Source organism: Cherax quadricarinatus, chromosome 100 (assembly GCF_038502225.1).
Source record: "Cherax quadricarinatus isolate ZL_2023a chromosome 100, ASM3850222v1, whole genome shotgun sequence".
NCBI lineage: Eukaryota > Metazoa > Arthropoda > Malacostraca > Decapoda > Parastacidae > Cherax > Cherax quadricarinatus.
In genome coordinates, this window is record NC_091391.1 from 2238987 (window position 1) to 2251524 (window position 12538).

Consider the following 12538-nt stretch of genomic DNA (forward strand, 5'->3'; position numbering starts at 1 on the left):
CGACTTCCACCCTTGTTTATCAATCGCTGTATCTAGCTTTTCTATTTTTTTTTTCGTCTCCACCACAATAAATGCTATATTATCACTATAGTTGACTGGTGCAAATTTTTGGAGGAAGGACGCTTTTTCTGTAGTAATAATTTCTTCTCGTTGTGTATATTGCGAGCGCTGGTAACTACAGGTTATATGAAATTCACAGTAACGTCTGGTATTTCAAGAAAAAGAAACTAATGATGGTGGCATACTAGAACTGTGTCTTGGATTTAATACATCATATATGATGCATGACTCTGTCATAGTTGATGATCTTCTATCTGATCACTTCCCAAGACTAACAACTGTCAATCTTGATCACATCTCCAGCAATCAAGGAGCTAAATACAGAAGGAGGAAACTTATTCTCAACCCAGAACACAGAGACAACTTTATTAACCACTTGGATCAATGGTATAAGAATTATGAGCCCATTGGCACACAAAAATTTAATGATGATTTAATTACCACTATTAAGATAAGATAAGATTTCGTTCGGATTTTTAACCCCGGAGGGTTAGCCACCCAGGATAACCCAAGAAAGTCAGTGCGTCATCGAGGACTGTCTAACTTATTTCCATTGGGGTCTTAATCTTGTCCCCCAGGATGCCACCCACACCAGTCGACTAACACCCAGGTACCTATTTGCTGCTAGGTGAACAGGACAATAGGTGTAAGGAAACGTGTCGAAATGTTTCCACCCGCCGGGAATCGAACCCGGGCCCTCCGTGTGTGAAGCGGGAGCTTTAGCCACCAGGCCACCGGGCCTGGTGGCCCGGGGAGGAATAGGAAACAAAGACCCTCCACTATAAATAACAATAAAAACCAATGTAAATACTATAATGATCCACAGCTACACAATCTAACACATGAAGCTAGGAGGATTGGTAAAGCATACCGTGAATGTAGAACCCCAGACCTGCTCAGAACGTTCCAAGCTGCACTAACAAATGCAAGGATTAGAAAGGAAGAACTTAGGCAACAGGAATGGGAACAGTTTGTTAGTGGATTAAATAGGTCCACCCCTTTGAGTTTGGCTTGGAAAGGTATAAATAAAATAACCAGGAAAAAGACTGGCAATGTTGCTCATCCCTTTCCTCTTGAAAAAGCAAATGACCTCATAAATGACTGGTCCAAAACATCCAGGCATGAAAGCCTTCCATCTCATATTAGAAAAAACTTAGAGAGTACTTCTGAAGAAATGTTGAAACTGATTAATTTTATGAGCCAAAATACTGATGAGAGTGATTGCCTCTTCACCGAGTATGAATTAGATAATGCATTAACCAAAGGTCGATCAACTGCTCCTGGAGAGGATGGTATAACCTATGATATTCTCAGAACTCTAAGGCACGTGCCTGATAACCCTTTGTTGGCACTGTATAATCTCAGTTACATTAAGGGCGTTCTTCCTACTTCCTGGACCAATAGTCTCATTGTGCCCATCCCTAAGCCCCAACAGCCTGATACATTTAGGCCGATCTCCTTAACTAGTTGTCTTTGTAAAACTTTTGAAAGAATGATGCTTAACAGACTGTACTACAGAATCAGACACCAACTTTCCCCCTACCTCTATGGGTTCATGAAAGGTAAAAGTGTGCAGAACTGTATTTCCACCTTTCTCACTGCACACACCTCTACTAGTTTTACCACTTTTCTTGATCTAAAATCTGCATTTGATATTGTGAACAGAACCGTTATACTACATGAACTAGCCAAAATGAATATTGGTGGTAGCTTACTCTGCTGGATAATAGGATACCTGTCAAATAGAGTATCCTCTGTCCTTTACCAAGGCTTCAGAAGTGATTCTAAAGAAATGTCTTTAGGTACACCGCAGGGAGGAGTTCTTAGTCCCATGCTATTTAATATTCTGATTAATGCTCTCCTAAATGCTCTACCTGCCTCACCTAAACATATAGCTATAAGCTATGCTGATGATATCATGATCCATACAACAGGGCATAAGAAGATGAATACCATTCTTAATGAAGTTCAAGCAATTTGTAATCGACTAGGCCTCATAATATCTTCCTCTAAAACAAAGGTATTAACAAGCAAACGACATCCCCCACCCATCTATTTGCAGGGTGAAATCATTAGCTACGTTAAAACTTACAGATATCTTGGTGTAGATGTACCCTTTAACAAATCCACTATACCACAACTAAACAAGAAATGCAAAGCTAGGCTAAATGCTCTCAAAGCTGTTGCTGGCTACAATCCCAACTATGGTGCTAATGTGAGAATCGTGAGAATGATGTACATAGCCTATGTTAGGTCCTTAATTGATTATGCTGCTCCCATGTTGATATTAGCTAGAGAAAGTTCTCTCCGACCCTTGGAGTTAATGCAAAATGAAGCTCTCAGAATTATTCTTGGCTGTCCCAGATCTACAAAAGTTCTTAACATGAGGAAGGAGCTTGGTATTTCTAGTATCAGTGATAGGATTGTTGAAATTAACACTGTACTCGGTATTAGAATGTTGAGAAACGAACCAGACACTGTCACAGTGAATCTTACCAAGTGTCTAGAGGTAAATACACACAGATCTAAATGGATTGTTAAAACGTGCAATTGCATTAAGTTTTATAACCTGCATGAACTGTATCACTATAGGCAACAAGAGCATTTCACCCCTCCATGGAAGATGTGTTCATTTAATATCACATACCTACAAGTCCCTCCCAAGAAGCTCATTGCTAGTAATCCCTTCCTTAAATCTCTTGTTAGAGCAACTGCTCAAGAAGAAATTTCTCACCTAGCTGGTAGTAATAAGTTATCACAAGTTATATACACTGATGGATCTAAACAGGAGTCTTCTGGCAGGGCTGCATCTGCTCTTGTTGCCACCTCCCTAGTTAAGAATGATAATAAATTTGTTGAGTTAGGCATAAGAATTAACAACTGGGCGTCTACACTGCAAACTGAATTGTTTGCAATCCTAATGGCGCTAAAGCTAACCTATGACACTGAGCTTGACTCTATCATCATTACTGATTCTATGTCATCATTGAAGGCTCTTGGCTCATATAATGACTCCAACAACATGCTCGTTGGGGAAGCCAGGTATAGATACTCAAAAATTAGGGACAAAGGAATTAATGTACAATTACTATGGATCCCATCACACATTGGATTACTCCTTCATGATAAAGTTGATATGTTAGCCAAGAAGAGTATCCAGAAGGAGAATGTAGAATATAACTTTGGTATAACTGTGTCTAGCATTAGGAATAATATTAGGAGAGAAGTAAATAATGAAAATGATTGTTATAGGAATGCAGTTAGAAGCCTGAGTAGATCTATAACCCACTATGATAACATGAACGTAGATAAGTATGTTTATGGAGCAACTTGCAATGTGAACATACTGACTGATGTTGTAGTGGCCAGGCTTAGGCTTGGTTACAAGTACTTCTGGCAGTTTGGGAGACACACAGATGATGATCAAACTAAATGTAAATTATGTGATCAGGCATATGGTCACTCTCTTGAACACTATGTGCTTAATTGTCCACTTATTGAGGAATACAGAGACAGACAGTATAATAACCTATGTGACATGTCAAGATATCTTATTAATGAAAATAAGATACCAGATATACTAAGCAAATTTCCTAAATTTGCTTGTAACAGATAAGTGAACTATAGATATGTAGATATAAATCCATATGTATTCCTGTTAACCCTTTGGGGCCTAGTTCCTAGGCCTTTTGTGTGTCCATATGCTCTCGCGCTACCGTCCACAGGATGGATATGGGGTGCACAATAAACTAGCCACTTCGGTGGCAAAATCTAAATCTCTGTGGGGGGGGGGGTTATGGAAGGCTTTCAGGCTCAATTCAGGGAACTGGAAGACAGATCCTATTCCCTAGATCTAGAGCCCATCACCAGTATCAAGGAACCTCCATTGAAGGGACATGATAGAAGAAAGAGTCAAAAGTATTCTTGTTCACAGACTAATGAAAATAACAGACAGGAACAGGACAGGAAAGACTACAAGTGTATTTAGACAAACTGTAGGATTGGTTACTAGAATTAAACCCCGGCAAATACAGATTCGTGATCCTGGGTTCATTGATGAAGCAAGAGAGTGGGATACTCTTAAAGACTCCCCACGAACAATCTTACTAGATTAGCCATATAATGGAGATTATCACCTCAACAGTACTTCAAAATGCTGTGAGAGCACATCATGCCAGAGATTTCCTATTAGATGGAGAGATCCCAAACACCTTCATAGTGCCTCGACCTCTTCGTCTCCTTCTTAATTTAAAAAAAATCATCTTAGATATCTCGTGTGAATGTGTTAGGTAAATGTACCCAGCATTCACGTACTTTATATATTATGTAAGTTAATTCAGGTATACATAAACACAGTTACATAGAATATCATACATAGCATATGTGTAGAGAACCTGGGATAAGCCAAAAAGTCAGTGATTTATTTCCATTGGTGTCCTGTGGAGGAGGTGGTCAACTTTTAGCCTCTCCAATGGTTAGGTATTGGGAAAGAAAGTTAGTGAAAGTTCAGTGTGCTAGCTGAATGGTCTGCTCAGTGTGCTAGCTCAATAATAGCGTGAGTGTCTGCGTAAGATATTTAAGAGGGAGATTGACTTGGTGGAGGTGTGAGATTGACCTGATGGAGGTGTGAGACACTGACCTGATGGAGGTGTGAGACTGACCTGATGGAGGTGTGAGACTGACCTGATGGAGGTGTGAGACACTGACCTGATACAGGTGTAAGACACTGACCTGATGGTGTGAGACACTGACCTAATACAGGTGTAAGACACAGACCTGATGGAGGTGTGAGACACTGACCTGATGCAGGTGTAAGACACTGACCTGATGGAGGTGTGAGACACTGACCTGATACAGGTGTAAGACACTGACCTGATGGAGGTGTGAGACACTGACCTGATACAGGTCTAAGACACTGACCTGATGGAGGGTTCTGGAGATGAGGTCATACGAGGTGAACCCGCGTCCTCGAGTCAAGATATCCGTGACCTCTTGGAACAGGTTCTCTCCCCCCACACAAGACCTGTCACACATACAACACAGTATTGATGGCCATATTGATGACACTACAATATTCACTACATCATGAATATACTATCACATTTTTTTAGTCATCTAGTCTGACAGCTTTGCCTTAGCTACTGCATTTTCTTAATTCCCTCCCGTCAGGATTAAACAATGGAGCGGAGATAGTTAGACTATAGCCAATACAATAGTTAAGAGACAAATGTTGAATAAAACTTAATTGCGACAAAGTTTTACACATGTAATGTTTTTCTTAGCAATGGTCACAGGAACTAGCCTAGTATAATGTAGTTAGATTAGCCCCACAATCTTCATGACCTGTTTAATTATGGTTCGTTCTCAGGACATAAAGCAAAACACTACTATTACTATTTCGAGATTAAAGGTATTAGACGGGTAACTACACATTAAACACACCAAATTTCCTTAATGTAGGGGGTCCTCAACCAGGGGGGAATTCCTTCCTTGAGGGGAATTTTAGGGTGTCAGGGGGAATTGGCACCATTACTTAACAGTGTGATGACCTGTGCAATCCACAGAATGTCACATTTTTGTACAGTTGTACAGTGTACATAATCTTTGTACAGTTGTACAGTGTACGTAATCTTTGTACAGTTGTACAGTGTACATAATCTTTGTACAGTTGTACAGTGTACGTAATCTTTGTACAGTTGTACAGTGTACGTAATCTTTGTACAGTTGTACAGTGTACATAATCTTTGTACAGTTGTACAGTGTACGTAATCTTTGTACAGTTGTACAGTGTACGTAATCTTTGTACAGTTGTACAGTGTACGTAATCTTTGTACAGTTGTACAGTGTACGTAATCTTTGTACAGTTGTACAGTGTACATAATCTTTGTACAGTTGTACAGTGTACATAATCTTTGTACAGTGTACATAATCTTTGTACAGTGTACATAATCTTTGTACAGTTGTACAGTGTACATAATCTTTGTACAGTTGTACAGTGTACGTAATCTTTGTACAGTTGTACAGTGTACGTAATCTTTGTACAGTTGTACAGTGTACATAATCTTTGTACAGTTGTACAGTGTACGTAATCTTTGTACAGTTGTACAGTGTACGTAATCTTTGTACAGTTGTACAATGTACGTAATCTTTGTACAGTGTACATAATCTTTGTACAGTTGTACAGTGTACATAATCTTTGTACAGTTGTACAGTGTACATAATCTTTGTACAGTGTACATAATCTTTGTACAGTTGTACAGTGTACATAATCTTTGTACAGTTGTACAGTGTACATAATCTTTGTACAGTGTACATAATCTTTGTACAGTGTACATAAACTTTGTACAGTGTACATAATCTTTGTACAGTGTACATAATCTTTGTACAGTTGTACAGTGTACATAATCTTTGTACAGTTGTACAGTGTACATAATCTTTGTACAGTGTACATAATCTTTGTACAGTGTACATAATCTTTGTACAGTGTACATAATCTTTGTACAGTTGTACAGTGTACATAATCTTTGTACAGTTGTACAGTGTACGTAATCTTTGTACAGTGTACATAATCTTTGTACAGTGTACATAATCTTTGTACAGTTGTACAGTGTACATAATCTTTGTACAGTGTACATAATCTTTGTACAGTTGTACAGTGTACATAATCTTTGTACAGTTGTACAGTGTACGTAATCTTTGTACAGTTGTACACTGTACATAATCTTTGTACAGTTGTACAGTGTACGTAATCTTTGTACAGTTGTACAGTGTACATAATCTTTGTACAGTTGTACAGTGTACGTAATCTTTGTACAGTTGTACAGTGTACATAATCTTTGTACAGTTGTACAGTGTACGTAATCTTTGTACAGTTGTACAGTGTACGTAATCTTTGTACAGTTGTACAGTGTACGTAATCTTTGTACAGTTGTACAGTGTACGTAATCTTTGTACAGTTGTACAGTGTACGTAATCTTTGTACAGTTGTACAGTGTACGTAATCTTTGTACAGTTGTACAGTGTACATAATCTTTGTACAGTTGTACAGTGTACATAATCTTTGTACAGTGTACATAATCTTTGTACAGTGTACATAATCTTTGTACAGTTGTACAGTGTACATAATCTTTGTACAGTTGTACAGTGTACGTAATCTTTGTACAGTTGTACAGTGTACGTAATCTTTGTACAGTTGTACAGTGTACATAATCTTTGTACAGTTGTACAGTGTACGTAATCTTTGTACAGTTGTACAGTGTACGTAATCTTTGTACAGTTGTACAGTGTACGTAATCTTTGTACAGTGTACATAATCTTTGTACAGTTGTACAGTGTACATAATCTTTGTACAGTTGTACAGTGTACATAATCTTTGTACAGTGTACATAATCTTTGTACAGTTGTACAGTGTACATAATCTTTGTACAGTTGTACAGTGTACATAATCTTTGTACAGTGTACATAATCTTTGTACAGTGTACATAATCTTTGTACAGTGTACATAATCTTTGTACAGTTGTACAGTGTACATAATCTTTGTACAGTTGTACAGTGTACATAATCTTTGTACAGTGTACATAATCTTTGTACAGTGTACATAATCTTTGTAGTGTACATAATCTTTGTACAGTTGTACAGTGTACATAATCTTTGTACAGTGTACATAATCTTTGTACAGTTGTACAGTGTACATAATCTTTGTACAGTTGTACAGTGTACATAATCTTTGTACAGTTGTACAGTGTACGTAATCTTTGTACAGTTGTACAGTGTACATAATCTTTGTACAGTTGTACAGTGTACGTAATCTTTGTACAGTTGTACAGTGTACATAATCTTTGTACAGTGTACATAATCTTTGTACAGTTGTACAGTGTACATAATCTTTGTACAGTTGTACAGTGTACATAATCTTTGTACAGTGTACATAATCTTTGTACAGTTGTACAGTGTACATAATCTTTGTACAGTTGTACAGTGTACATAATCTTTGTACAGTGTACATAATCTTTGTACAGTGTACATAATCTTTGTACAGTTGTACAGTGTACATAATCTTTGTACAGTTGTACAGTGTACATAATCTTTGTACAGTTGTACAGTGTACATAATCTTTGTACAGTGTACATAATCTTTGTACAGTTGTACAGTGTACATAATCTTTGTACAGTGTACATAATCTTTGTACAGTTGTACAGTGTACATAATCTTTGTACAGTTGTACAGTGTACATAATCTTTGTACAGTTGTACAGTGTACATAATCTTTGTACAGTGTACATAATCTTTGTACAGTTGTACAGTGTACATAATCTTTGTACAGTGTACATAATCTTTGTACAGTTGTACAGTGTACATAATCTTTGTACAGTTGTACAGTGTACATAATCTTTGTACAGTTGTACAGTGTACATAATCTTTGTACAGTGTACATAATCTTTGTACAGTTGTACAGTGTACATAATCTTTGTACAGTGTACATAATCTTTGTACAGTTGTACAGTGTACATAATCTTTGTACAGTTGTACAGTGTACGTAATCTTTGTACAGTTGTACAGTGTACGTAATCTTTGTACAGTTGTACAGTGTACATAATCTTTGTACAGTTGTACAGTGTACGTAATCTTTGTACAGTTGTACAGTGTACGTAATCTTTGTACAGTTGTACACTGTACATAATCTTTGTACAGTTGTACAGTGTACATAATCTTTGTACAGTTGTACAGTGTACGTAATCTTTGTACAGTTGTACAGTGTACGTAATCTTTGTACAGTTGTACACTGTACATAATCTTTGTACAGTTGTACAGTGTACATAATCTTTGTACAGTTGTACAGTGTACATAATCTTTGTACAGTTGTACAGTGTACGTAATCTTTGTACAGTTGTACAGTGTACGTAATCTTTGTACAGTTGTACAGTGTACGTAATCTTTGTACAGTTGTACACTGTACATAATCTTTGTACAGTTGTACAGTGTACATAATCTTTGTACAGTTGTACAGTGTACATAATCTTTGTACAGTTGTACAGTGTACGTAATCTTTGTACAGTTGTACAGTGTACATAATCTTTGTACAGTTGTACAGTGTACGTAATCTTTGTACAGTTGTACAGTGTACATAATCTTTGTACAGTTGTACAGTGTACATAATCTTTGTACAGTTGTACAGTGTACGTAATCTTTGTACAGTTGTACAGTGTACATAATCTTTGTACAGTTGTACAGTGTACGTAATCTTTGTACAGTTGTACAGTGTACATAATGAAAATTAAGGTCAATATTTTATATTTTATCTGACTTCTTCTTATTTTTTATTTACAGGGAAGAGGGAGTGACATTCTGAAGTGGAGTCGGGCCCAGGAGCTGTGGCTCGACCCCTGCAACCACAACTAGGTGAGTACACACATATATATCACCTAGTTGTGGTTACAGGGGTCGGGGTCATAGCTCCTGGCCCCTGCCTCTTCACTGGTCGCTACTGGGTCACTCTTCCACTTCCATAAGCTTTATCATACCTCGTCCTAAAGCTATGTATGGATCCTGCATATATATATATATATATAATGCTAATTATTACCCTCTCCTGGAGGCTGGAGGCGACATTCCTGGATCCTTCACTGAAAGAGAAGAAAAATCATACTAATATTAGTTAAAAATCTTTAAAACGACAGGTAAATTGTCTGGAGTGTGGAGCTCTACTCCAGGCTCCAGGTAGTCGAGTACAGAAAAGTTGCTTCTATCAACTTTTCTGTACTCGACTGAAGAAGCCTACTGTGTAGGCGAAACGTTTCGAAATAAAGATACCTAACTGTTGCATATGTGTCTTACCTAACAATCTGTCGGTATTTTATACCATTTTAATGTTCAGGATTCTTCGGTATTGAGTGTTGTCTTCTGTGGCGATAAGTCTTGAGTTTCTGTAGTTAATTAAATGGTTGCGTGAATAGCGATGTTGTACACAGGCATTCCTTGTATCGTCAGTCCTTGTATCGTCAGTCCTTGTATCGTCAGTCCTTGTATCGTTAGTCCTTGTATCGTCAGTCCTTGTATCGTTAGTCCTTGTATCGTCAGTCCTTGTATCGTCAGTCCTTGTATCGTCAGTCCTTGTATCGTCAGTCCTTGCATCGTTAGTCCTTGTATCGTCAGTCCTTGTATCGTCAGTCCTTGTATCGTCAGTCCTTGTATCGTCAGTCCTTGTATCGTCAGTCCTTGTATCGTCAGTCCTTGTATCGTTAGTCCTTGTATCGTCAGTCCTTGCATCGTTAGTCCTTGTATCGTCAGTCCTTGTATCGTCAGTCCTTGTATCGTCAGTCCTTGTATCGTTAGTCCTTGTATCGTCAGTCCTTGTATCGTTAGTCCTTGTATCGTTAGTCCTTGTATCGTCAGTCCTTGTATCGTCAGTCCTTGTATCGTTAGTCCTTGTATCGTCAGTCCTTGTATCGTCAGTCCTTGTATCGTCAGTCCTTGTATCGTTAGTCCTTGTATCGTCAGTCCTTGTATCGTTAGTCCTTGTATCGTTAGTCCTTGTATCGTCAGTCCTTGTATCGTCAGTCCTTGTATCGTCAGTCCTTGTATCGTTAGTCCTTGTATCGTCAGTCCTTGTATCCTCAGTCCTTGTATCGTCAGTCCTTGTATCGTTAGTCCTTGTATCGTCAGTCCTTGTATCGTCAGTCCTTGTATCGTCAGTCCTTGTATCGTTAGTCCTTGTATCGTCAGTCCTTGTATCGCCAGTCCTTGTATCGTCAGTCCTTGTATCGTCAGTCCTTGTATCGTCAGTCAGATTTGCATTCCTGTTGGTGATTACAATGTCTAAGTCTCCAAAGGGAAGGAGCTGGAAGTCTGCCAGGAGAGTGATGCTCCAGGCTCTAGCGAGTCTCAGGAGCTCTACCTGAGAGTGCTCATTACTCTCTTGTTGCTTGCTGGAACACCACTCGGATCACAGCCACAAGACCTTGGTTCGATTTCCAGGCGGGTCGATATGCACTCACCCACTTGTGGTCGACTCACAGCTCCTGGCCCCCTCTGCTGGTCGCTACTAGGTCCACTTTTCAGCTTCCAAGGGTTTTAAGAACATAAAGAAGGAACACTACAGAAGGCCTACTGGCCTATGCGAGGCAGGTCCAATTCTCCCACCGGCTTAAGAGAATGCCTTAACCTAGTCAGGTCAGGTCACATTCACTTAAGGGATGACCACGGCATCTGACCTAGTACCACAAGCTAGTCAATTTCATCGTTCCTCTTCTTTTTGTATCGTAATTTGCTCTTTCTGACAATTAGATGTATGGATTGTGTGGCTGAAGTTAATTGTTCACCCCAGTAACAGCCTGGTTGATCAGACCCTGATCCACCATCATGTGGACGGTACTGCTATATTGTACACCCCATGTACATCCTGTGGACGGTAACTGCTATATTGTACACCCCATGTACATCCTGTGGACGGTAACTGCTATATTGTACACCCCATGTACATCCTGTGGACGGCAGATGCATGATTTACACGTCAAGAATACTGAATTACAGATTAGTTCGTTATTACGCAAAAATTTTGAGTTTTTCTGAGACGTAGTGAAAAAACCAGGTTAGCGTGATAACATTTCCTGGCTACCAGGGTTAATGTTCAATATATTTGTTCAACATAGAGTAGTAACTGTCTCTTCATCGACTGGAATTGACTGGATGTCATGTTCGTAGCACAGTACTGGAAGCACCAAACATTCCAGGTCTTGGCAGCAAGTTGGTGCCAAGACATAGCGTTATCTTTATTGTGTAGCCCATACCCGTCCTGTGGGTGGTAGTCAAAAGATTACAGAGGTACATAATGGGTCCAGGGACTGCACCTCAACATTACAGAGGTACATAATGGGTCCAGGGACTGCACCTCAACATTACAGAGGTACATAATGGGTCCAGGGACTGCACCTCAACATTACAGAGGTACATAATGGGTCCAGGGACTGTACCTCAACATTACAGAGGTACATTATGGGTCCAGGGACTGTACCTCAACATTACAGAGGTACATAATGAATCGAGAGACTGTGCCTCAGCATTACAGAGGTACATAATGGGTCCAGGGACTGTACCTCAACATTACAGAGGTACATAATGGGTCCATGGACTGTACCTCAACATTACAGAGGTACATAATGAATCGAGAGACTGTGCCTCAACATTACAGAGGTACATAAGGGGTCCAGGGACTGTACCTCAACATTACAGAGGTACATAAGGGGTCCAGGGACTGTACCTCAACATTACAGAGGTACATAATGAATCGAGAGACTGTACCTCAGTATTACAGAGGTACCTCTGTAATGTTGAGGTACAGTCCCTGGACCCATTATGTACCTCTGTAATGTTGAGGTACAGTCCCTGGACCCATTATGTACCTCTGTAATGTTGAGGTACAGTCCCTGGACACATTATGTACCTCTGTAATGTTGAGGTACAGTCCCTGGACCCATTATGTA

General features: G+C 39.1%; 1 protein-coding gene across 10 annotated transcripts in view; it reads right to left on the minus strand.

The window, feature by feature from the left end:
- Positions 1 to 12538, minus strand: part of LOC128704677 (transient receptor potential cation channel subfamily A member 1 homolog) — a 160472-nt gene that overhangs the window by 99972 nt on the left and 47962 nt on the right. For 9 of the 10 annotated variants that reach the window (XM_070079577.1, XM_070079576.1, XM_070079582.1 and 6 more), the window contains 2 exons: positions 9643 to 9682; positions 4981 to 5083 (listed from right to left, as the gene is read on the minus strand). In XM_070079577.1, coding sequence (XP_069935678.1) covers positions 4981 to 5083; positions 9643 to 9682 — 143 coding nt within the window. Of the gene's footprint in view, positions 1 to 4980; positions 5084 to 9580; positions 9683 to 12538 lie in introns of those variants that run through there. The other variant, XM_070079585.1, reaches the window with a different exon arrangement.